At 40.2% G+C, this 25,700-nt stretch overlaps 5 protein-coding genes and 1 pseudogene across 6 annotated transcripts; 1 reads left to right on the top strand and 5 right to left on the bottom strand.

Annotated features, from left to right (window-relative positions):
* Window positions 1-3,078: 3,078 nt before the first annotated feature.
* On the bottom strand, window positions 3,079-4,167 carry LOC104440980. Its single transcript, XM_039310696.1, has 2 exons — window positions 4,005-4,167; window positions 3,079-3,916 (listed from the first exon to the last, which is right to left on the bottom strand). The coding sequence occupies exons 1-2, from the start codon at window positions 4,165-4,167 to the stop codon at window positions 3,378-3,380; spliced, it is 702 nt and encodes a 233-aa protein (XP_039166630.1). The 3' UTR covers window positions 3,079-3,377.
* A 767-nt stretch (window positions 4,168-4,934) lies between these two features.
* Window positions 4,935-5,315, bottom strand: LOC104440979 (annotated as a pseudogene).
* Window positions 5,316-6,200: 885 nt separating this feature from the next.
* On the bottom strand, window positions 6,201-6,801 carry LOC104440978. Its single transcript, XM_039310695.1, has 2 exons — window positions 6,751-6,801; window positions 6,201-6,647 (listed from the first exon to the last, which is right to left on the bottom strand). The coding sequence occupies exons 1-2, from the start codon at window positions 6,799-6,801 to the stop codon at window positions 6,201-6,203; spliced, it is 498 nt and encodes a 165-aa protein (XP_039166629.1).
* Window positions 6,802-10,832: 4,031 nt separating this feature from the next.
* On the bottom strand, window positions 10,833-11,469 carry LOC104440977 (histone H3.2). Its single transcript, XM_018871840.2, has one exon. The coding sequence runs from the start codon at window positions 11,407-11,409 to the stop codon at window positions 10,999-11,001; it is 411 nt and encodes a 136-aa protein (XP_018727385.1). The 5' UTR covers window positions 11,410-11,469; the 3' UTR covers window positions 10,833-10,998.
* A 4,769-nt stretch (window positions 11,470-16,238) lies between these two features.
* LOC104440974 (OPA3-like protein) lies at window positions 16,239-20,306 on the top strand. 2 transcript variants are annotated; one of them, XM_010053952.3, is made up of 5 exons: window positions 16,239-16,655; window positions 18,022-18,156; window positions 18,454-18,540; window positions 19,870-20,044; window positions 20,170-20,306. In XM_010053952.3, exons 1-4 carry the CDS (start codon window positions 16,527-16,529, stop codon window positions 20,026-20,028), a joined length of 510 nt encoding a protein of 169 aa, XP_010052254.1. In that variant the 5' UTR covers window positions 16,239-16,526; the 3' UTR covers window positions 20,029-20,044; window positions 20,170-20,306. The 2 variants fall into 2 exon arrangements, with proteins under 2 accessions (XP_010052254.1, XP_010052253.1); XM_010053951.3 differs by having other exon boundaries at window positions 16,242-16,655; window positions 19,870-20,290.
* Window positions 20,307-21,009: 703 nt separating this feature from the next.
* On the bottom strand, window positions 21,010-22,852 carry LOC104440973 (pentatricopeptide repeat-containing protein At1g06143). The gene has a single exon (XM_010053950.3). The coding sequence runs from the start codon at window positions 22,770-22,772 to the stop codon at window positions 21,078-21,080; it is 1,695 nt and encodes a 564-aa protein (XP_010052252.2). The 5' UTR covers window positions 22,773-22,852; the 3' UTR covers window positions 21,010-21,077.
* Between the last annotated feature and the right edge of the window lie 2,848 nt (window positions 22,853-25,700).

Here is a 25,700-nt window from a genome sequence, read left to right as displayed (position 1 = left end):
TGGATAGGCTCGATTCTATCAACCAACTAAAAATAAGTTTTTGGAGATGGACCATGCTTTGAATAAATACAAGAGGCCAAAATTTTTCACATGATTCTGATGAACTATGTAAGTAATGATTTGGAATTTCACAGTAAGAAGCGCATGAAAGATATTTCTCGAAATTTTGAACTCATTGAGTTAAGCCAATATCAACTAAAGTACAAGTTGGATGAATCTGCGTTGCATGAATGGCATGTTAAGTCATTGGGAAAATAACTTTGCACTATGAAAAACCAGTGTTCCTTGTTGTATCAATTACATGATATTATCAAGCCAGTAAACTCCCTTTCAAATCTCAAAGGGATAATACATAAAAAAATCCGTGAATTTTGATTTAGTGTGCAATGTAGTTTATGAATTTTAAATCTATTGAATACGGTCCTTTAAATTTTGGTACATGAATAGTCCAAAATTATATGGAAATGTTCAACATTGTTCTTCTATTAATTCGAGTTCATAAAATAATATTAAACATTTTCATAATCCAATAATTAATTTGGACATTTATTAAAATTCCATGGATCAAATTGAAAATTTTAAACATTTACAGACATATTGAGTTAAAGTTCATAGGCCACGTTAAAAGTTTAAAGACGATGTTACATATAGGGCCAAAGTTTAGAGACAAGTCATGTCATTTTCTCAATCTCAAAATCGAAAACGGTGAGTGAAGGTTGGGTAAAAATTTAATTAAATTAATTAACGGTATCCCACATTATACCTTTTGTAAAAGTTGAGCGTATTTTGTCCAACTTTACTATCAAGTGCCCCACCGCTCGTAAACAAAAAAAAAAGAAAAAACTATTTTAAAAGAATGATAACATTCGTGTTATGTATATAATAAAAACACTAAAAACGACAAAAAAAGAAAAGAAGGTTTTTTATTTATTAGATATCGTTACAAAGATCCGGCGCACTTCTTTCTCTTGGCCCCACGGGCAACTCATCATCCCAAGACGAGGAGGACACGTGGCGAGAGATGTGTGGTGGGTCGGTCCCACTCCAGGACTTGCCAAAAAGAACAAGACGGGTCGCTGTCTCAACCAGAGGCTGTCGGTTTTTGCCGCTGAGGTTACATCGCTCGATCGTACGGCCCGCAATAACAGCCAAAACTGTGATTTTTAAAGTATTTTTTGAACCCCCCCAAAAATAGAATATAATTAAACGCAGCACAGCGAAAGCGCCCTTTTCTCTTGCAGTGACCGCATATTTTATGTGGGGGGTGGCCTTTTCAAACATCACACGATAAGAGTGCAGTACAAATTTCTTCTTACGTCTTCTTCTTCTTCTTCCTTTTCTTTTTATCCCCTTTTGGTTCGTTTTATTAATGGCCTAACACTCTAATAAACCCTCGTTTTTAATTCCAATCCTAATTTTCTTTGTCTCATAAAAGATCCTCAAATTTGGGTCTAATCTCAATTCTATCATAAGTTTTTCTTTGTCTCATGAAAAAAATCACTAATTTTAAGTAAAGTTCCAATTCTATCATATATTTTTTTGTTTCATAAAAAAAAACCACCAACATTTACACGAGTCTCGTATCTACAATGTTAACCTTTCCGAGATTGCCTTTGGTGAGCTCTAGTTTTTTCTTAAAATTTAGATCCAAGAATACATCTCTTGGAGATGAGTTTTTGTGTCACCTAAAAGTCTTCTTGGATATGAAATTTTGGTAAAATTTGGATTTATTAAGGTTGACTTTCTTCAATTGCTCATCCTTTTAAGAGAATCTTCATTTCATCTCGCTTAGAGATTTTCAATTTTGCACTTAATATTGAACCTCATGCGCTTGGGAGTCTTCCACCTATCACAATCCAAGAGCTTGTGCTTGAGATACTCAAATAGCTCGTGTTCAAGAGTTTTCCATCTTCTAATTGTTAAGAAAATTTTTGGACGAAAGGCAAATTTGCAAGTCAAGTAAAATTTTATAGCTTTTTATCAAAAAAAGGAAGAAGTTCAGTGTAGATTGAGAATAGACTCAAGGTTTGGGTATTTTATGGAATAAAAAAAGTTTAGTGTAGAATTGGGACTCGACTTAAGGCAGAATTGCCACTAGATCTAAAGTTAGGTTTTTGTTTTAATAAAAAAAAATTAAGCCTTTTATTAATAAGGAAAGTTGTAGGATTTTTTGAATAAAGTTGTACATGTTGGATCGCCACCGGCTATGAATAGATTGTCATATTAGTAATTTGAGATTTGACTTGTTTGGACTTGATTGTTATTTCGCTCAAAGAATTGAGACTGCGTTATATATTTAAAATTGAATTGTAGTTTTCTCGAATGTGATATGTACTCTAGCAACATGACAACTTAACCGTGTTGGTTTCTTACTTTATAAGAAATGATACTTTTTTACAATCTCGTCAAAATTTAATACACTACGTATATTCTCAAAATTACGAAAGATGACTTGTCTTTTTGGTTTTAAAGGGAAAAATTACATCAATAAATCTAAATGTTTTGCTTATATGAAAAAATACTTTAAAAAAGGTACATCCAATTTTAGGCGCACCACATCGGCATAATTGGATAAGCGGTCATAAAAAAAATAAAAATTGGTTGCATCAACAACAAAAATGTTTAATACTTGATTTCACATTAGGCAAAAAATTGAGAACTATTAGTGCATTTTTCCCTCCGAAAAATGTCAAAATGCATGAGTTACATGATCGAGAAAAGGCAAAAAGCGAGAAAAAGTCATTATTCCAAACACACCATTCAGGTGGAAAATCTTTTATGTGTTATTAGGATTTGAATCTGGCCCTATTTATATTATCACCTACTATCTCATGGATTTTCATGTATTATAGCACCGTGCTTAGTTAAATGCATTCGAGACACATTCTTTGGGGTGCATCCACCAAACCTCAAAGATTTGAACTTTATAAATTTGGGAATTATGTCGTTTTGATGCAATTGCGGACCATGTCGAAAAACACATGTTCAAGGACCATCTCTTAGGCGCATGGAAGGATTGAAGTTGGAAGCCCAATACCAAATGGAAGCAATGCTGTCAAGACAACATTCTAAGCCTTTTTGCTCTGTACTTTGATGGGCCGAAAGCCTCTCTTGCAACGCAAATTGCAAACAGCTGTTCAAATCTGCTCGAAAAGAAAGAAAGATTCTCAACGTAGCTAAGGAGTAAAACCTCCACCACATCTCACTCCCCTCGAGCTGCGGAACTTGCACGTGCCATCCATGCAAATAAATTAACTGATGAATACATGAAAGAAGACGGATCGGTGCTGGTCAACCCTTTCTCACCCCACTTCGATGCTCCATTCCAATGGCAGTAGCTGCAACTCGACCACCTACTGAACTCCTCCTGATCTGGTTTATGGTTGTTGGGGTTTTGCCAAGGGGATGGACAGGAAGTCATGGTGATACAGAATCTTCACTAAAATGGCGGAGGAGACGAACATGGGCACCGGACCGAAGAACCAGAGGAGCAGAGCAAGAGCAAAGTAGATCGCCCTAAGCCCGAGTGACCAGAACTCGCCACCCCTTATGATGACCACCTTCGCATCCTCCTTGATGCTGTCGTCTTGCGTGGTGATGAGATAGTTGGCGTGGACGAAGTGCCTAGCCGACTGGAGGAAGAATGCGAAGGCCAGGATGAAGCAGGCCAGCAGGCTTATGTACTTGATGGCCGTGGTTGATGGGTCCGTGTCCCCAAACCCCCCGAGTTGCCGGAACAGGTTGTCGACGGTGGAGTTCGCGATCCATGCCCCGAGTAGAGAGCTGAGAGTGAGGGAGACCGACGCTAGGAGGTCGCCGCCGTCACGCAAGAGGAGATCACGTTCGTGGCGAAAGTCCTCTTGTCGAGTGTCAAATCCCTGGACTTTCAGAGATCTCTTTGTCAGTTTGTCACCATCTTACAAAAGGAAAAGTAAAAGAACGACAAAGATGCAAGAAGAGTGATGAGGGGTTGAGAGCAACCATGAGATCATGAGCTACCTTACTGATTCCTTCGACCCAAGCTCTCTTGTCATCATTCTCAACGCCCATGAGCGTTGTCTTCGGCGCATGTTGGTATCGATAAAGAAAGAACAGATGATACGTGAACATGATCAGGAGCCCGCTCGGCACCAAAACCAGATCCAGATCTTTCTTGTGGAAGATCATGTTCTTTCCCCTCTGTTTCTGAAGTTCCTAGGAGTGGAGAATTGAATGCTGTGTTTGTTAAGGTTTCTCAAACCTCAAGGAACTGATTAATATAGGAAAGAGTGATCAACTGCTCGGAATATACCTAAAGCATCATTGACTTCGGCTAATGGGACTGAAACTACTTCACATGCCTCCGGAAGATTATGCTGGGGAAGTGAAATTAGATTTGGTACGCTCTAGCATGTAGGCTTATGATCCAACTAACCATGTTGCGGTCGCATATTAGCAGTCAGCCGTATCCCATGGAATTCAGAACAAAAAGAAATGCTAAAAAACTTGCGACCCGAGATGACTGAATCAATAGATAGTCTCCTCTACAAGGAAAGCAAAGGGTGAGGACCCCAGCAATAAAATCATGTAACAACTATTGAGCAGATCACTACTTTTGAAATCGATGGGCCGTAATTTTCCATAGGTTCAACAACCATTCAATGATTTTTGACTGTTACAACTTTCATAGGGTTGATTTTGCATACCAATTCATGTAATGCAGATTAACTTGTACATGGAAGGGGATAACCCATCAATTCCTAGGCAACATGTAATTGTCAATCTTCTATCTTCAGATCAACGATAATGATCAGATCACATACAAAGAGAGAGACATTGATCCTGGCTTCGAGGTACTACTAATTCAAAAGAAATGATGCACATTGTGATTTTTCAGCGAAATCCAATACACCAAACCTGATTTTACATCGACATTTACTACGAAAAGTGCAGCTTCATCGATCGTTGCTGACTTAAAAACACATGTACACAAAGGACAAGAATCAAGCCCTCTCGCCTCTGATCCTCCTGGCGAGCTGGATGTCCTTGGGGCATGATGGTGACCCCCTTCGTGTGGATCGCGCACATGTTGGTGTCCTAGAAGAGCCCCACCAGGTACACCTCCATGGCCTCCTGCAGCGCCATCAGCAGCTCCTTGCTCTTCTGGTACTTCCTAATCTCCTGGAGCGCCACTGTGCCGGGGCAGAAGCGATGGGACTTCTTCATATGTTGCCGGTTGCCGGGGCGAACTTGCACACTGCCTTGTTGGCGAACTGATTTCTAGGGGCCTCGCCACCAGTGGACTTGCGTGCCGTTTGCTTCGTTCGCGCCATTGAAGATGAAGTGACCACATATTTTATGGGGGTTGGCCTTTTGAATATCTCATGAGTACAATCTTTTTTTTTCTGACCAATCTCCAATCGTTCCTTTTTATTAATAAGGAAAAATCGTAGGATTGTTCAAGTATAGTTGTTTGTGTCAAATTACTAATAGTAACATATAAGATGGCCGCTATGATTCAGATCATCGTGTCAATAATTTCAAGTGGGACTTGGCTGATTTAGACTTGATTGTCTTTTCATTTAAATGGTTGTGACTACACTAGTTCAATTTAATATTGAGGACTAAATTCAAATCCATATAATATATTTAAGATTGGAATTACAATTTTCTTGATGCTAGAAGCAAAATAACTTAATGGCGTGTTGGCTTTTCATTTCTTTTGTAGTAAATGGTTAATATTTTCCATCAACAGAAAATAAGTATTCTAAAATAAAGAAAAATGATTTTTGCTTTTCAAGTTTAATGAACCCGTGCCAAAATCTAGGCACAAGCACTAGGGTCTCGGGCCGATGGCAACTGGGGACCTTGGGTCCTGTACCTACTTCCTTGACAGCCATGCCCAAGTTACCGAAACTCAAATAATGCATGTCCATATACATCTATCTATATATATATAAATATAAATATATATAGACATATAAATATATAAAGACAAATTTTTCTTACCAAACAACACAGCTAGAGTCAAACCTCCACCACAGCTCACTCCCCTCCCTCGCTTTGCGGATCTTGGACATGCCATCCATAATTAACGGATGAATACATAAATGAAGACAGATCAATTCTGGTCAACCCTTTTTTGGACAATTCTGTTCAACGCTTTCCTTTACCCCACTTCGACGCACCATTGCAATGGCAGAAAGCTGCAACTTGACCACCTACTGAACTCCTCCTGATCTGGTTTTTGGTTGTTGGGGTCTCGCCAAGGGGATGGAGAGGAAGTCATGGTGATACAGAATCTTCACTAAAATGGCGGACGCGACGAACATGGGCACCGGACCGAAGAACCAGAGGAGCAAAGCAAGAGCAAAGTAGATTGCCCTAAGCCCGAGTGACAGAAACTCACCGCCCCTTTTGATGACCACCTTCGCGTTCTGCTTCACAGCCTCCTCGCCGGTGCTATCACTTTTTTGTGTGCTGATGAGAAAGTTTGCGTGGATGAAGTGCCTAGCTGACTGGAGGAAAAATATGAAGGCCAGGATAAAGCAGGCCAGGAGGCTTATGTACTTGATGGCTGTGGTCGATGGGTCGGCGTCCCCGAGCCCCCCGAGTTGCCGGAACATGTCGTCGACCGTGGAGTTCGCAATCCATGCCCGAGTAGAGAGCTGAGAGTGAGGCAGACCGAGGCTAAGAAGGTCGCAGCCGTCACGCTCGATGCAATCACGTTGGTGATGAGGGATTGAGAGCAACCACGAGATCTTGAACTACCTTACTGACTGCTTCGACCCAAGCTCCCTTGTCAAAATTCTCGATGCCCATGACCGTTTCTCTGGGGGCACGTCGGTATTTATAAAGAAAGAAGAGATTGTATGCAAGCATGATCAGCAGCCCGCTCGGAACCAAAACCAGATCCAGATCTTTCTTGTGGAAGATCATGTTCTTTCCCCTGAGTTTCTGAAGTTCCTAGGAGTGGAGAATTGAATGCCGGGTTTGTTGGGGTTCTCCACACCTTAAGTAACTGATTAATATAGGAAAAGAGATATCAACTGCTTGGAATATACTTAGAGCATCATTGACTTCGGCTAATGGGACCGAAACCACTTCACATGCCTCCAAAAGATCATGCTAGGGAAGTGAAACTAGTATTGTCACGCTCTGGCATCTGGGCAACTAACGATGTTGCGGTCGCATATTAGCAGTCAGCCGTATCCCCCGGAATGCAAAACAAAAAGAAATGCCAAAAACTTGCAACCCGAGATGACCGCGAATCAATGGATAGTCTCCTCAGACAATGAAAGCAAAGGGTGATGAACCTAGCAATAGAATCATGTAACGACTATCGATCAAATCATTAGTTTTGAAATCGATGGCTCATAACTTTTCGGCTGATTCAACGGCCATTCAATGATTTTGACTGTTACAACTTTCATAGGGTCGATGTTGCATACCAACCCATGTAATGCAGATTAACTTGTACATGTGAAAGAAGATGGACTACGTGAAGAAGACGAGAGAAATGCGAAAGTTTTGTATATTCACTATGTATTCTATTGTACAATCTTCTGTAATTATAATACAGAAATGATATAATAAAGGTAAAAATATATTTTGTGAATCACAATAAAATCAGAATCTAATCTCAATCTAAATTCCTAACTAATTTATGCACCATCATAATCACGTGAGATTCCGAGCATATCTCCAGGATTGGGTCCGATGCATATCTTCCAACATAAACCCTTCAATTTCAAGGCAACCCGTAATTTTCAATCTTCTAATCTTCAGATCTACTCTAGAGATCAGATCACAGACAAAGAGAAACACTGACCCCGGCTTCAAGGTACTTAAAATTCAGAAAAAACGACACACGTTATGATTTTTCAAAGAAACAACATCAAACGCGATTTCGCATTGATATCTACTTCAAAAAACGAAGCTTCCTCAATCATTGCTAAGTCAGAAGCACGTGTACATGAAGAACGAGAATCAAGTCCTCTCGCCTCCGATCCTCCTCGCGAGCTGGATGTCCTTGTGCATGATGGGGACCCGCTTCGCGTGGATCGTGCACGGGTTGATGTCCTCGAAGAGCCCCACCAGGTTTTGCCTCCGCTGCCTCCTCCAGTGCCGCGACAGCGCTGCTCTGGAAACAGAGGTTAGTCTTGAAGTCCTGTGTGATCTCTGGACCAGCCTCTACAATGGCAGCTTCGGATTAGCAGCTCCGTGCTCTTCTGATACTTCCTAATCTCTTGGGGGGTAAAGGTATAAACTTATTAAATATTTATTCATTATAAACTTTTTAATTAAATTAATTTAATATTAAATATTTTTGCATTAGTACCGATTCAATCCCTCATGTCTATTTGGGCCAGAAATTACTACCGTAAACGCATTTAATAATATTTTAATTTTTTTTCTTTCAATTTTCTTTGCCATTTCTTTTTGCCAATGGCTGACGAGGCCCAGTGATTGTGGGTGAGGTTTGTTGGGCCTCACTAAATTTGGGAAGGGGGCCTTGTTTGGATAGTTAGCACTTGCCTTGGTGAGACTAGTCCTTGCCGTTCATGGTTGTAGCTGGTGGCCAGCCACGGCCACTAGAAAAAGAAAAAAATGGGGAAAGAAAAAAATTCAAAACTATTTAAAATATTAAAAATATATATAAATTATTTCAAAATATTTACATTAGTGTTGGCCTCATCATGTAGAACAACCGACATCTATATTAACAATTTTTAACTTAAATTGATTGGATAAAATGAATTGATACCGATGTGAAAATATTTAGGACTTCATCTAATTTAAAAGTTTTCAGACTATTTTGATATTTTTCCTTCTCCCAAAGCGCCACTGTGCTGGCCATAACCGTTGAGGGAACTGGCGGGGCTTCTTCACGCCGTTAGTTGCCGGGGCGAACTTGCGCGCCACCTTGGTAGCCAGCTGCGTCCTGGTGCATTGCCGCCAGTGGACTTGCACGCCATTTGCTTCGGTTTGCGACGTTGAAGGTGAGGTGACCGCATATTTTACGGCAGCTAACCTTTTGAATATCTCATGAGAATACCACCCTTTTTTACCAACTTCAACCGTTCCTTTTTATTAATAGGAAAAAATGAAAGTTTTTTTGGGCATAGTCATTTACATCAGATCAATAGTCATAACATGTAAGGCGGCATTTACGATTGGGATCATCACGACAACAACTTCAAGTGAGGCTTGGCCAATTTGGACTTAATTGCTTTTCCATTCAAAGGATTGTAACTACATCGGTTCAATATAAATGTTGATTGAATTCAAATCCATACAATATATTTAAGACTAAAATTACAATTTCTCGAACTAGAATGACATGTTGATTTTTCATTTTTCTTTTTTTGAAGTAAATGGTTAATGTTTTATAAGGGAAAATGAATTTTACATTTCGAGTTTTATGAACCTGAGCCAAAGCTAAGGCACAAGCACTAGGGTCTCGAGTATGACCTCAGTGAACCCAACTTAGGTAGTTGGAGACCTTGGCCCCATACTTATTTCTTTAGTAGCCTATGCCTAAGTTACTAAACCCGAATAATACATGTCTATTTTGACCAAAAAAAGGATAAATATTTTTTTAGAAAGTAAACTCCCTTCTTTTAAGATTCCAACCAAACATAAAAAATTATTGTCATTTCCTTGAAAATCACGAATACATGAACGTAGACAAATCAATTCTGGTCAACCCCTTTCTTAGCCCACTTCGATGCATCATTGCAATGGCAGGAAGCAGCAACTTGCCCACCTACTGAACTCCTCCTGATCCGGTTTTTAGTCGGCGGGTTCTCGCCAAAGGGATGGAGCGGAAGTCATGGTGATACAGAATCATCACTAAAATGGCGGAGGAGACGAACATGGCCACCGGACCGAAGAACCAGAGGAGCAGAGCAAGAGCAGAGCAGATCGCCCTAAGCCCGAGCGACCAAAACTCGCCGCCCCTTGCGATGACCACCTTCGCATTCTCCTTCACGGCCTCACTGCCGGCGCTATCGTCTTGTGTGGTGATGAGATAGTTCGCGTGGATGAAGTGCCTGGCCGACTGAAGGAAGAACGCGAAGCCAGGATAAAGCAGGCCAAGAGACTCATGTACTTGATGGCTGCGGTCGATGGGTCGGTGCCCCCGAAGCCCCTGAGTCGCCGGAACATGTCGTCGGCGGTGGAGTTCGCGATCCATGCCCCGAGGAGAGAGCTGAGGGCGAGGGAGACCGAGGCCAAGGAGGTCGCAGCCGTCACGCTCGACGCGATCACGTTGGCAGCGAAATTTCTGTCGCCGAGTTTCACCTGCTCGCGCATTCAGAGATCACTCGTCGCAGCTTGTCGACATCTTTCAAAAGGGAAAGGCAAAAGAACGACAACCCTGAATTGGAATCTCAAAAGGGTCTATGATGCTAAGCAAAGAAGCAAGAAGAGAGACGAGAGCAAGCACGAGATCTTAGACTACCTCACTGATTCCATCGATCCAAGCTCTCCTGTCGGCATTCTCGATGCCCATGACCGTCGTTTCAGGGGCGTATCGGTATCTGCAGAGAAAAAGAGATGGTATGCGAACATGATCCCCAGCCCGCCCGGGACCAAAACCAGATCCAGATCGTTCTTGGGGAAGATCATCTTCTTTTCCCTCTGTTTCTTGAGTGCCCACAAGGTGGAGAATTGAATCTTGCGCTGTTGGGGTTCTTCGAAACCTCAAGGAACCAATTTATATACAAGGAACAGCGTGACAAAATGCTTAGAACGTACTCAAAAGGATCATTGACTTCGGCTTATGGGACTGAAACCAGTTCACAAGTCTCCAAAAGATCATTCTAGAGAGAGAGAGAAAGAGAGAGAGATCCAGACTTCGAGGTACTTCAAATTCAAACGAAACGATACAAATTGTAATTTTCATAGAAACCCAGTACATCAAATGCAATTTCACGTCGATATCTACTACGAAAAGCTGCCCAGCTTTGTCAATCGTTGCTGACTCAAGAACACATGTACATGGAGAACCGAGAATCAAGCCCTCTCGCCCCTGATCCTGCGGGCGAGCTGGATGTCCTTGGGCATGATGGTGACCCGCTTCGCGTGGATGGCGCACAGGTTGGTGTCCTCGAAGAGCCCCACCAGGTACGCCTCCGCCGCCTCCTGCAGCGCCGCCACGGCGCTGCTCTGGAACCGGAGGTCCGTCTTGAAGTCCTGCGCGATCTCGCGGACCAGCCGCTGGAAGGGCAGCTTCCGGATCAGCAGCTCCGTGCTCTTCTGGTACTTCCGGATCTCCCGGAGCGCCACCGTGCCGGGGCGGAAGCGGTGGGGCTTCTTGACGCCGCCGGTCGCCGGGGCCGACTTGCGCGCCGCCTTGGTGGCCAGCTGCTTCCTCGGGGCCTTGCCGCCGGTGGACTTCCGGGCCGTCTGCTTCGTTCGCGCCATCGGAGATGAGGGGACGATGTCGTTTAGGGTTTTTCTTCTGTCGTTTCGGAGGTTGAAGAAGATGGTGAAAAACGGAGGGGAGGAGGGGTCCTATTTAAATTGGGGGGATTGTGCGGTTTCTCGCGGTAAAGGAGGGAGGATATCGACCGTTGGAGTCGGTTTCGCTTGGACGGCTCAGATTGTTCTCGGCGAGGATCGATGACGTGGCTGGGACTCGGCCGCGTGGGAATCGATCGTGAACGTCGGTTGAGGGAGGGAGGGGTGGGAGATCGACGGACGCGGTTCGCTGTGTGGCGTTAGCACGCGGATCGCGGAAGGAAGGGGCGCGGGACTCGATGCGGAGGAGCGTTTTGAAAAAAGGAAAAATTCGGTTTGGATTTGTAAAAAGGGAAAGTGCAAAAAAAAAGTGCGCGTTTGTTCATTACTCGATGAGGTGAAGCATTTAAAAAAAGAAAAAAAATCGGCTTGGATTTAATTTATAAAAAGGAAAGTACAAAAATAGTGTGAGTTTGTTTCACAAAAACTCAAAAATTAGAAAATATTTTTCGAAAGGAGGTTTTTCCTATTGCTTATGAAAATAAATGAATGAAAATAATTTTCATCACTTACAAAAATAAGGCTTGCATTTTTTCCACTCCATTTTTTGCTTTTGATACCTCCAACCACTTTGAATTGATCACATGATTCATTGTGTGTCCCACTCTTGATTTAAAATTATTGCTTACATTTTTTTCTTCTTTTATCAAGTATCAACAGTTAATAATTCATTGTAATCAAGGCAAATACAACAGTCTACATAACATTTTCTTTTGAATTTTCGTAATAATAATGGATGTTTAAAATTTTTAATATAGTTGAATTTATCGTATTTTAAAATTATTTATGATCTCTTTTAGAAAATCGTCCAATGATAGCATGAAAATTGAATAAAAAATTGAACTATTAAATTTGCCAAATAAAATGAAAGTAAAGCAGTTAAAATATATAGACTATAATGTAACGACAAATATAGTCATAATTATGTTAAATGCCTTCATTAAGGGTGCGTTGTTGATCCTTTCCTCTTTTAGTGCTTAGGTTATTTTTAAAGAAACGATTTGCTAGTACAAAATAAAATAAAATGAAGAAGTACGCAAGTCCCTAATACCATAATTAGTTAGTTCTTTGTCCAATAAACATTTTTTTGGAAATTAGTTGGTTATTTGTCAAATTTTTTTTTTTTTTTGAAAAGGTGGGATGCCAAATTTGTCCCAAATGGAAAGAAAAAGAAGAAATCGAATTGAATGGAAAGAATGTAAGGATTAATCTTAAACTGATAGTGGGCCACACATTTGATCTGAGCGTTTGTTATTTTAGAGAGGTATAAATAGTTTTCTCTTTTAATAAAATTAAAAATAAAGCAAAAAGGAAGAAAAGAAATAATCTAAAATCAATAATGATAACATTTTTTGTTAATTAGTTTTTTAAATGATATAATTTTAAAATATATATTTTCAAATTTTAATTTTGTTTTATGAAATAAACCCATCTTGACATACCCTCCCTATTCTAAAAACTCGAACTCACGTGCTTCCCTCCAGTAAAGTTGTCTGTGTTTTTACAGTTTTGCCACTTCACTTCTAAAAAATATGGTCGTCGTTCTCTCGCACCACCACGCCACACATTGGAATCCTCCTCTGCCCCCTGGTCTCTTTCTCTCCTCTCTCCGCATCTCTCTACCTCCAATATTTGTTGCAGCGGTTTGGTTCTACATTTCAAATGGGCTTTGGAACTTTAAAATTCATTGGCAAAATGCAAATAGCATTTGGTTCATTTTTTACTCAACTATGAAAAAAAATAATTACATTTCCAAAGGATTCTAGAACTTTTAGCTCAAAACAAGTCTAGAGGTCCTTTAGGAATTGCATTCTTAGAATGCAAATTTTAGTCCTGTCACTGTTCATCTTCTCCATGGGCTCCATGGGTTTGGATGGAGAAGCCGAACAAATGCTATTGACCGTTGATTGTCAACCGTTAACAAGGGGTAGCACGTAGCAATGATGGCCACTTGGGGTTGCGCAACCTCAGGCATCGTTTGGGTCATGCGACTCGGGCAACATCGTGTGGGTCAAGTGACTTGAGCGACTTCACCAAGGTTGTCTGGTGGCTAACTTCTATCAAAAATATTTATAACTTTAAAAAAAAAAGATTAACAAAACTCAATTACAAAATATTATTTTTACCAAATGGCATTTAAGCCAAAGTTTCCCAATATATTTTAAAATCATAATTTATTAAATATTATTTGCATTTCAAAAAAACCTCTTTTAAACTTAAAGGTATTTACATTTTCCCAATAACATTCATTTAAAGCCAAATTAAATGGGGCTTGCTCTCACCTCATCTAATCTCCATCTTCAAGATTGATCCAAGCTCAAGCTCGAGTTGAGCTAAATGGATCGTTAATGGGTCAAGCCTTATTTCTCAAAGCACCCATAATGGGTTAAAGGTCGAGATATATGGGTCTGAGAGCAGACCCATTTAAGACCCATTTTATCAACCCATTTACAAAGAGACTATCTCTTCTCCATTTAACTTTACAAAAATATATTTTTACAAAATTGAAATTATAATTTTTTTTTTTCTTCCTCGATCGCCAACACGACGATGGTTGGAGCTCGAAGGTGAGCTCGAGCCTCGCCACAGGGCCAAGCTCGCTAGTTTGACACAGGCTCGAGCCTGCCATATGGTGAGCTCTTGTTTGGCGAGGCTCAAGGCTCACTGTGGATGGCCGGCCAAAGAAGAAGAAGAACAAAAATAAAAAAGAAAATTAAAAATTAAAATTACATTTAAAAAATAAAAAATAATTAAAAATTTTATTTTAGAAAAATAAAAATAATTAAAATTCAACTTTTTTAAATAATTATTTTAAAAATTATAAAAATTATACGTTAAATTTGTGTTGTATAAAGCTATTTTAGCAATACAAAACATATATATAAGAAATAAGCCAAATTTTAGGGTTAATGGGTTAATTTGGGTTGGACCATTAATGACCCAACCGACCCGAAACCCACCCGTTTATAACCTCTAAGCTCGAGCTGTGATGGTTGGAGCTCAAGGTGTAGACAAGGCCACACTTGATATGGTGTCTTGTGGACATCGTCAAGCCAAATTTTAGCTCGTGCTGTGGCCATTGGAGCTCATACGTCGAGCTCGCGACCATAATAGAAAATCTGGCGATTCACTACTAGGGAGGGGTCGATGGCGGAGAGTTGAGGCGATTAGCTCTAAGATGGGTTGATTCCTAATTCCAATTATCAATTTCAAAAGATTGTAATCAATAATTGAACCCATCACCGGTCTTGAATCGATCCATTTTGTGTTTTGGATGAAAAAAATAAAAATTGCACCATTTCACTATAATAACATTTATTGGTTAAATGGATATCTTGTTATTTGTCCATGTTAAAGACCATGTCTTAATTTTCGAGTGTGCAAAAGTTTTTTTTTTTTCTTTTCAAAACTTCGAAAAGGCTTCAAAATTGGAATGGTTGAAACGGTTCTAACTTGAAACCAAGAACTAAACTAATCCTAGGTGAATTCTAGGTTTATGGAATCAAGAATCAAACTAGTTTTCTTTAAAAGTGGCTTCAAACCCATCAGTTTAGACCGATTAGATTTGATTCTCGTGTTAAACTAGGCCAACTACTCATCTTTAGGCTTCAAAGCCAATATAATTAGGAAATTGGACTAGTTGAAACCGAGAACTAAAGTTTTTAGGGAAATTTTCAGACATAACTTGATATTGATAATGACTTTACCAAATTTTTTTTTTTTCAAAATTATCGATAATGAAATTATACTTAATTACTCAATTGTCTTAAATGATACTAACTATCATTTAAAAAAAACATTTTCAAAATCATTCATTTTTCATGAAATAAATAGAATATAATAGAAAAACATATCCCTTTGTCCTAGCTAATTCCTATCAACTAAAATCCACCTCACATTTATTTTTCCCATATTAATTACCCGTCACATGTTAAATCTGCAGTTATCATCCTCACGTTTTACAATAAATTTCAGGTTGAACTCGAAAGTAACTTGTTTATTAATCTTGTCAAACAAATTGCTATGATTGCTACACGAATATAATTAGCATAAACCCCAGCTACCTGATGCTGCGTCATCTCAAGTCGTGTACACTTCTTTTGAGATGGCCAAATGCTATTCATCATAGGAGGCAATGCCGACATCTTTCCTCTAAAAGCTCTTTCATTTGAATTTTGTGGACAAGCGTAGAATTTTATTTATTTATTTATAAAGTGACAATTATCTTAATATTATACTAAATCGAGGTATTATTAGAAATGGAAATCTTTAAAAAAGAGGAAAGAAGAAAATGGCTTAAAATTAAATAACCCTTAAATTTTGATCAAACTAATTTACCTTGATGAACAACGTCGTACCTTAATTTTTAATTTTGCTCGACGTGATCTCTGAATTTTCGATATATGTTTGATTTGGTATTGTAACATATGAAAAGTGACAACTTATCATTGATTTTAAAATCAACAGAAGGATGAGATCGAACATTTTCATGTCATTTATGAATTGAATTAAACACATACCGAAAATTGAGTGATTATGTTAAACAAATTAAGAGTCGTGGAATTATATTACACACTGGCCTAAATTTCGGCCTAAATTTCAGCGATCTAATTCAAATATAACAGGGTCAGATTTCTAGTGCTCTTTGTCCTCGTCATCCCCCCAAAAAAAAAAAAAAAAAAAAAATGAGCTCCAACGAATCATATTCTGCGCTTTGGCCTCCAAGTTGGAACGAGCATCTACGTGTTCATGCTCTCTCTTCTTCGTCTTCTTCCTCCGACCTCTTTCTCTCTCTTCTGTGTCTCTCTTCTTTCTCTCTCTACGTCACAGCCTTCTTCCCCAAGAAACTCCTTCCGTCGCTCAGTCAACCCACCTCCCTCCCCCTGCCAGTCCCCCTTTATAGACCCGCTTTCCCTCCGCCGCCGCATAGCTTCTCGCCCAATCAAAGAACCCCCGCGAGAACCGCCGCTTTCTTGACCCCCCGCCGCCGCCGCCATCGCCGGCTCCCGGAGAATCTCTAGATGGTGCTCCCGCTGCTGAAGCTCGGGACCCTCGTCGTCAAGACGATGAGCAAGCCCCTTGCGAGCCGGCTCAAGCAGCAGGCCGCTCTCCACCCGCGCTTCCGCGGGCTCATCGTCGGCTTCGCTCAGGTTTGGCCGTCAGCTGAGGCTCGTTAGTGTCGAAAGTTAGGATCTTTCAATGTGCCCGGATCGGGGTTTCGCGAAGTTCGTGGTCTGAGTGTGCTCGCGGAGTTGATTTTAGGCGTTTCGGGTGAAGTGCGCGGGGCTGGTGTGAGTCAATTGAATAGAATGGAGAGAAATGAATGTGATGATCGTGCTTTTAGTGCGGATTGTCGATCAATGTAGCATTCTAGTTGTTGCTGATGAATGTCTTTCATAGAACGATCGGTGCGGGGAGTCTGGTTGGATTTTAGCTACTGGGTTTTAGCTTAGTCTGATTTAGGGGGATTAATGGATGCTTTTCGATTGAATGGGCAGACCCAAGAAGCGCTTAAGGTGTTTCTGGTATGCAGAAATGCGCAACGTGGAGGTTTTGATAGGGCTTTGCTTTTTAATAACTAAACTTGAATTCAATGAACCCTGGATATCTTCCTCTAATGGTCTTTGAGAGTCGATCTTAAGTTATGCTGCACTAGACCAGAATGTTGCGGATTCTCATCTGTGAATGGCTGTATTTCCACTTGCCGAGGCTGGCTATTCCATTGCATTTGTAAGTTTTCTGTTTAGGCTTTAATTTTGAAGTTGAGAAAGATGCTGCATTTTCTCTTTTGGTGCGGAGAAGATGTTGAAGCATTATGCAACTGGAAATGCTAATCCTTTTGGCACCATTTTGGCCTTCAAAACCTTCTCCTTTTTGTAGATCATGGATTCACCAATAGTTATTATCTGATCATTCTCATGGGTAGTAACTAGTGAGTGGTTATGTTGATGCATTCTGTAACGCTGAACTTCTAAAACAGTACATGCTAAAGAGGAGCACATTTTCAGCTACTCTAGATCTATTACTGGTTAAGGTTGTGGTTAACTTTCCTCCTTGGAAATGGCAGCACTGGCAACTGTTTCCTTGCCATTCTTTTGTTTTAGAATTGGAAGTTATCCTCTTGCTTGTCTCTATGCTTAGAGGACTTGCTCTCGAATCCGGTGATTTCTTGGCATTTAATCCTTAGTTGACTTATGATAGATGACATGTGGGGTCTCTATCAGCTTGATGGCAATGCTTCTTCATAGTGGATCAGTGGTTCAAGTGCCTGTGGCTGTTGTCTGTCTTGAATCACATGCAACTGTTTCCCTTCGTTTAGAGTTTAAAGTACTTCTCGGTATTGTAGCTGTATCATGCCCATAATGATTCACCAATTTTCCTCTCCTTGTATCTTACCTTAAGCTCTTTAATAAAGCACATCCTAGGAGGTTTTTCCCCCCCTGATATTTATGTGAAGATACAAGTTGTGGTTGGCTACATCTGGATCTGATGGACACTAATAACTTGATCATACAGGCTAACCATCGAATGACGACAAACATACAAAGAAGGATCTATGGTCATGCAACTGACGTGGAGATCCGGCCTCTAAATGAACAGAAAGCTGTACAGGCTGCAGTGGACCTGATTGGAGAAGTCTTTGTCTTTTCGGTAGGCTAACTTCTCAGATAGCCATATCTGTAACTTAGAATGTGTTTATATTATGCATGAGTTGAGTTCCTGGCATTCTTGCTATCGTCAATAAGTTGTTTTCCACTGGTAGGTTCAACGTGAACTTTGGAAAGTTCCTTGTCCAGCAAAATGCCTTTTCCAAAATATCTTTTGCTGATTCTGCTATACATTTTTCACAGAGCACAGCTGATATTTACATTCATTCCATCCTAAAGCAGTGATTCAGTGATTTACTTCTTACTCTATTTTTGCATGGCCATTTGTCTCTGTGGACAGGTTGCTGGAGCTGTTGTGATCTTTGAGGTGCAACGGAGTGCTAAATCAGAAGCTAGAAAGGAGGAAAAACGCAGGGAAGAACTGGAGGTATGTTGTAAGATCCTAGTCATATTTTACCATCTTTTGTTGGTTTTCATTCCCACATTGAACTTTGTCACCTGTATTTCCTAATGTTCTCTTAAACTGAAATTAATCACGGCTTTCAGCTGTAACTGAAAATTCAGTGGTGAGTTTCTGCTAACACTGAAGGTTTTATAAATTTCCTGTATTGGGGTTGAATGTGTTTCTGAGTTATCATTATTGTTGGGTTAGCAAACATGAAGCAGTCACTTATGATGAATTCTGTCAAACTATTGCACTTTCTTTGAAAAAATCTGCTGAATAGGTTGTGGGAACCACACCATACTGCTTCTTTGATATTACCGCATTGCATGGTTGTTTTTGCTTGATCAAACAGGCTTCTTAAGACGTTCAGATATTCTAATGATCAATTTGTACAGAATAGATCCCCTCCCTTCTCTTCTATCTTATTGTCTAATCAAGTCTGAACTAGAATTTGCCCTCCTCTCTCTCTCTCTCTCTCTCTGTCTGCAATTTGGGTGATAATCAACCCACCCATGCAGTCTCTTGGCTTGATCACTCAACACTGATGTTGTGGACTATGCTAGGCTTGAATTGCACAAAAAATGGAGATGTGTAACAGTTTGTTCAGTTTCCTTTACTTATAGGAGTTCGATAGGTACTGAAAGTTCAATAGGTACTTCCAGGTACCAAGCTTAATGCATAACTAGGAAAATAAAATAAAAATGAAACCAGTATTTTCCTCATGCTAGGGTTGTATATCTTGCCTCATCTTCGTAATTTTTCCTGGCAAGATTTCTCTTATACCGAAAAGATGGAAAATCCAATGATTTGGCTTCTTGGATGCCTGAGATGGATTGATTAGGATCCAATAGAATGAGCCCAAATGCCAGATAATTACTGCAGAACCACCTAGTTGCTTTCAGACGAGATGAATTGTCTTTCAGCTTATTCAGCTTGAAGACAGCAGTAGTTCATGGTATTTGTCTAGTACTGTGCCATGGGAAGTTTGATGTAGCTGTTGTTTTCAGTTAATTTCAGGCGACATGGGGCTTAGGATGCATATATTATATATATGTGCATATTGTGAATGACCAAATCCAGTTCATTATGTTTTTCATCATTTTCCTAAAAAGTTGACTGGAATCCTTCTGCAGCAATTACATGTATTTTGCGGTCAAAAAGTTTCAGAAAATTGATCTAGTCAAACAGGAATATCATCAGTCCAAGAAGTTGATAGTTCTCTGCTTAATTGCTTTTATCAGGATTAGAAAATATAGTTTTTTCAAAGTTCATATCCAGTACTGTTAATGGTTACAAATCATCCACTCGTAGGCAATGAGGCAAAGGGATGAAGCTTTAGAGAAGGAGGTGGAACTTCTTAAGCAAAAACTTGAAGAGCTTGAGCAACTTGCCAAGGGACGAGGCCTTTCCGGCCTTTTCAACTTCAAACAGGCTGTTAGTGAAGATGCAAAAATAGCGAAACCAGTTTGAGGCTTTGACCAGCAGAGTAGGAGCCTTTACTATAATAAAAACAGGATTCATCCATACCATCCTCTCAACTGTGAAAAGCAATTCTTCCAGTCTCTTTTTGTCAATTCTTTGATTTGTATCTTGCTTGGTTTGTTTCTTCAGAAATAGAAGGCCACATGGTCAGACATTTTTGGAAGATGAGAGGAAGGTGCTTACTCCTCGAGATTGTAACAATTGTTCCTTGCAATAACATTAGAATTAAGAGTGCCATTCCTGCAGATAACTGTTATATATTGTAATTTAACTTCTGTTGACCCAGAAATCTGATCATGCCAATTTCACAGGCAATTGAATGCAACAGTGGAGGATCCGTGTCATCAGAACAATTAACATTGAAGAGTTTGTTTTCTTATTTCAACTGCATCTTAGCTGAAAATCGGATTCTACAGCAGATTTGATGAACTAATTGCAGAAAGTCACCGACATAATAATCTCGTAGATTTTGCTTTTCATCTAAAACCGGGTCATCATGGTCTATAGAGGACAATTTGAGCAGCAATGCCTGCATATGCAGGATGTGCATCAAAATAAGAACAACCGTCGGTTGGGGTTCCGAGAAAATCTGAAGAAATTTTACCGCTCATCAAGGGCAAAAAATGCTTTTTTTTTTTTTTTTCTACCAAAAAAATTCAAGGGCAGAAAATGTTCAACCATAGAAATTTCATGATAAACCGTCAAGAAATCATCATTTAAGCATCTCAATGAATGTTTTGGGACATCAATAGGTCTCAATTCTTAACAAGAATGACAGTCTCCAGATCTTTTCAAGCAATCTAATTTCTTCTGAACTTATGTTCAGACGAAATGGTGAACTTAGTACGTATTTCTCATGTAAAAACATGTAATTTTCCTCGCTTTGAGCCTGAGGAATGGTTTGAGACGTCCTGAAGTTATCCGAAGTATGCGACTTTCTTGGAAATTCAAGAAAATCATGCAGCAATATAATCAACTCAAGTGAAAGCTCTTTGAGCATCTGTAATAACTGAAATTCTTAGTATACAAAGAGTTCCCTAAATAAGAAATGAATGTTGAATTTCCTCCCTGTGCCCTGCCAGCTTCAGCTGTCCATCCAATTCATCCAGCAACAAATAAATTTCGCTGGAATCTGGATGATTTTTGTCGGAAGCTGCAAACTGATGGATCTCACCTTCCATTTCAATCGAACTAGCCCCTGGACAGTCCTTTTCCACTCTCTGTTCTTTCATGGATGCTCTGATCCTCACAACCTCTCCCCACCGACTCACTTCTGCGTACATATTAACTAAAAGAGCCTGATACCCACTATTTTCTGGCTCCAAAACCTTCAATGCATTAGCAGCAACTTGAGCTATCTCCAAATTTCGATGGAGCTTGCACCCGCCAAGCAATGCACCCCATATAACAGAATTTGGTTCGACTTTCATATTCTGAATCAATTCAAGGGCATCTTCCAGCAATCCGGCTCTGCTCAACAAATCAACCATGCATCCGTAGTGTTCGACCCCAGGAGTGATGTTATAATCATCAGTCATGCTACGGAACCACAGTCGGCCTTCATCTACTAGCCCGGCATGAGTGCACGCACTTAAAACACTAACAAATGTCACTCCATTAGGCTCTATCTTTTCTCTTCCCATCAGCTTGAACATTTGAAGCGCATCTTCTGCATAACCATGCATTGCAAGCCCTTCAATAACCGAATTCCAACAGAAGAGGTTTTTCTCTCGCAACTTGTAAAACACCACGAGGGAACTATCTAAGCTCCCACACTTGGCGTACATATCGACCAAGGCAGATCCAATATAAACATCAATGCAGAATCGATGCTGCATTGCATAATGATGGATTTCCTTCCCTGCGTCTAGTGCACCAAGATGAGCACAAGCCGAAATTACGGCAGCAATGCTCACTTCATCAGGGGTAATTCCATGAGCAGTCATCTCTCGAAACTTGGTTAATGCTTCTCCGAATCGCTTGTTCTGAGAATAGCAAGTGATCATAGTCGTCCATGAGATGATATCCCTTACCATCATCCGTTCAAACAGCGACTCGGCCAACTCAACATTACCCAACCTCGCGTACCCATCTATCATAGCATTCCAAGCAGCCACATTTCTTTCGGGCATTTCCTCAAACAACGCCCCGGCAGCGCTCATGTCGCTCGAACGAGCATGAGCTGTGACCATCGCTGTCCATGCAAAACCATCTCTTTCGGGCATTTCATCGAACACCTTCCTCGACTCCTTCATTTTACCGAAATTCGCATACAAATCGATCAGAGCCGTCCGCACGAACACGTGCGAGTCGAACCCATTTCTCCAGGCGTGCCCGTGAACGCTCTCGCCCAACCCCAGACCCCGCGCCGCGCCGCAAGCCTTGACCAGCGACGAAAGAGCGTAGCTCGTGGGGCGGACGCCGTCCCTCAGCATGGACCTGTAACACTCGAGAGCCATAATTGGCATACCACGGTGCGCCAGGCACCGGATCATGGCGTTGTAGACGAATGCGTTGGGGCTCTCCATGCAGTCGAAGGCCGTGACGGCGAAGGCCGGGTGGCGCGCGGCGGAAGCGGCGGAGATGAGCTGGTTCATCAAGAAACAATCTTGGTCCGCGCTCCTCTTGATCATGGAGGCGTAGACGGATTCGAGCTCGCCGCTGCTGGCGCATCTTCGCAGTCGGTCGACGAGGGATTGCTTCCAGATTGGGATCTTGGATGGCTGGATCATAGCCTCGTGGGAATCATGGCAAAACCCGTGGAAACGTGCACAAGCTTTCGATTCTTGAAGGAATGTGCACAGCTTTGGTTCTTTCATCCTCTGTTTTCCCGTTCGCTTAGAAAATGTGTATGGCTTTTTTGATTCTTGAGATGAAATAAAAGGCGTGTATATATGTTTCGCGGGAATGTAATAAAGCTGGAAAATATTAATATCGGTATTATACTTTAAAAAATTCTCAATCTTATTTCTAATCTCAAATCTACCCTAATTTTTTTCCATCTCATAAAAAACCCTCAACTTTTAGTCATGTTCCAATTTTATCCTAAACTTTTTTTCTCATTAAAAAACACTCCAGTCCAATTTTCATTATAAATTAAATTTTCATGAAAAACCACCAATGTCTCTAACATTCTATCCACAATTGCCTTTATGACATTTCCACGTCATTGCAATAGTTTTTAACCAAATTTTTGCAATGATACAATAAGACAAATAGCCTTTTCTTCAATTGATCTCACATTGGTGGGACTTTTGTTGGTGAACTTATGTCCCACCAATTTCTCATTTTGGGAATTTAACCAAATTTTCACAATGACATTTTCTTAGATCTGAAATTTAGTTAAAAATTAGAGCAAATATTTTTTAAAATGATTTTTTTAATTTTTATATTTTTAAAATCGAGTCTTTTTTCCCTTTCACCTCATTTTTCCTCCTTCCTCTGGACTTTCCTCCTTTTATGCTCAATATTCCTGCCTGCCGATAGCCGGCTCTATTCGTGCTTGGGAGTCTCTGGCGACAGAGCTCATCTAGCCGCGAGCTCAGATCGATTGCAGAGCCGCGAGCCGCGAGCTCCGCCGCCGCTGCTCCCTCTTGAGACACTTCGAACCGCCGGGGAAGCGGAGCGCCGCGGCGGCGGCGGCGCCGCGGCCGGAGCAGGCGGGCAGGAGCGGCCGGGGAGGACGGAGAATTCATGCTCAAAATGAAGTTTTGATTTCCTCTTTCAAAAGAGGAAATCATTTTGGGAATTTTGATTTTTTCGCTTTTCCGTATTTTCAATCTATTGTGCTTGGGAGTCTTACATCTATCGCGATTGGAGAATCTAGCTCTAAATACTCAAACAGCTCATGCTATGAAGTTTTTCATTTCTCAATTGTCTAGTGAAATTTGGGATGGAAGGTAGACGATGTTAGATTTAAAACTCAAGTAAATATTAATTATATTTTTATGAGACGAAAAAAAAGTTTAGGAAAAATTGTGATTGAACCTAAAATTGAGGATTAAAAAAATTAAGGTAGAGTTGATATTGAATCTAAAAGTTGGATTTTTTTTTAGGGTATTAGGCCTGTTAAAATATGCATTCTTCACCTTTTTTTTTTTTTTTTTTTTTTTGTGGCCAGATAACATTCTTTGGTTGAGATGTAGAATAGTTTGTTTGGAACCGTTTTCTCGTTAAAATTCCAAATGTTATTTAGATTTCGATAATTATGAAAAATATATGTGGCCTTACGTGTCATTTGTTGTATAGTACGAAATTTCAGGTATTTCTTTTGTCAGAAAATTTCAGGTATTTAATATTTTAAAAAAAGGAGCTCTGCTACTTTTTGATTACCCTTATCGCTCGATGGATGGCGTAGACTAATCTGTGTTATTTAGATTCTTCATTTTGCCATATCTTAGGTTCGCCGTCGCTCGGTTGACATAAACTGAAATTGGAACATCTGGAAGTACTTAACGATTTTGATAAGGAGGTAAAAGAAAAATGCAAAATATTGCAGAAAATCTGCTCATCACTATGCACTAAACTTCTTTAGTTATATACAAACATTAGAGTGTATTGTAAGGTTGTCCATTCATAGGAATTCAATTAGTTTTGTCTTTCCCATAAAATAAATTGTATGGACTATTTCTTTATGAAGACAAAAAAAAAAAATCTAATATGTAACATTAATATCACGTGACATGTCGACGTGATGTTGTTCATCTGATGAAGTATTTTCAACAACATATTTTAAGAAAATCATGGCAAATGATGATACCTTTCTTTCTATGGTCGAATGGATGATACCGTATTGACATTCCCCACTTGGTGTACGTCTCACCTCGGACGATTTTGTCTATGCTTAGGGAAGTCCATCTCCGATGCTGCCAAGCATCGCTTCAATGGCAAATGCAGTAAGTAATAAAAGATGAACAATTTGGGCCGAATGATATCGAGATGAATGATTGGCCCATGGGCGTGCAAAATATATGCGCCCGACAAGTATGAAATATCTGCCCAGACCCAGAAATTTCTATTCTTGTACATTTTGTTCTCAGGGCGAGAGGATTCTCTTTTCGTCTCTTGATCTAATTTACCTCGATTATTTAGATAGTACGTTTGTAATTTTCTTTTGAGCAATCAATTAAATTTGTTGACTGAGATTCAGCTCTAATAAGCCAGAAGTGTACATGTACTCAAAAGTGAATTTCTGAATTCGTCTATAAATGCATAAAACTTTTATTATATGATTCGTTAATATGATAATTTGCCGATTTGATGTTATACGAGCAGGGTGGAAAAAATGCACGTAGTTAATATTTTCACCATCCCTCATTCAATTTTTTCTTGTTGTAGCTGCGCCAATGTTACTCGTGCAATGACAACTTCATGAGCTGCCTACTCCTTGCATTTTTGCAAAGGGTTGCAATGCGTGCACGTAGGCAACGATGGAGAAATCGCTAATGTTCGACTTCTGTTAAGTGTTAAGTACTACGTACTAAGACTAGGTGATTGATAGAATTAGAAAAGTAATGATTTTTTTGTAATGCGTAAAGACAAATGGCGTCGATTTTTCATGGGTCTGGCTTAGGCCGACACTTGAGATCGCGAGCATGCGACACTTACCAATCTAAAGAGGGAGAAAATATTTAAAATGGGAAGCTCTGAAGAGACTCGTG

Source organism: Eucalyptus grandis, chromosome 4 (assembly GCF_016545825.1).
Source record: "Eucalyptus grandis isolate ANBG69807.140 chromosome 4, ASM1654582v1, whole genome shotgun sequence".
Taxonomy (NCBI): Eukaryota; Viridiplantae; Streptophyta; class Magnoliopsida; order Myrtales; family Myrtaceae; genus Eucalyptus; species Eucalyptus grandis.
This window is presented reverse-complemented; position numbering and strand designations above follow the sequence as displayed.

Excerpts from the sequence above, each read along its gene's own strand:
- LOC104440980 (XM_039310696.1), bottom strand. The coding sequence starts at position 4,167 with ATGATCTTCCACAAGAAAGATCTGGATCTGGTTTTGGTGCCGAGCGGG. Across the intron at positions 3,917-4,004 it reads AGCTTGGGTCGAAGGAATCA|ATGGTGACAAACTGACAAAG; the intron begins GTAAGGTAGCTC and ends TCCTTTTGTAAG.
- LOC104440978 (XM_039310695.1), bottom strand. The coding sequence starts at position 6,801 with ATGGGCATCGAGAATTTTGACAAGGGAGCTTGGGTCGAAGCAGTCAGT. Across the intron at positions 6,648-6,750 it reads GGGTCGAAGCAGTCAGTAAG|CTCTCTACTCGGGCATGGAT; the intron begins GTAGTTCAAGAT and ends CCTCACTCTCAG.
- LOC104440977 (XM_018871840.2), bottom strand. The coding sequence starts at position 11,409 with ATGGCGCGAACGAAGCAGACGGCCCGGAAGTCCACCGGCGGCAAGGCC.
- LOC104440974 (XM_010053952.3), top strand. The coding sequence starts at position 16,527 with ATGGTGCTCCCGCTGCTGAAGCTCGGGACCCTCGTCGTCAAGACGATG. Across the intron at positions 16,656-18,021 it reads TCATCGTCGGCTTCGCTCAG|GCTAACCATCGAATGACGAC; the intron begins GTTTGGCCGTCA and ends TTGATCATACAG. Across the intron at positions 18,157-18,453 it reads GAGAAGTCTTTGTCTTTTCG|GTTGCTGGAGCTGTTGTGAT; the intron begins GTAGGCTAACTT and ends CTCTGTGGACAG.
- LOC104440973 (XM_010053950.3), bottom strand. The coding sequence starts at position 22,772 with ATGATCCAGCCATCCAAGATCCCAATCTGGAAGCAATCCCTCGTCGAC.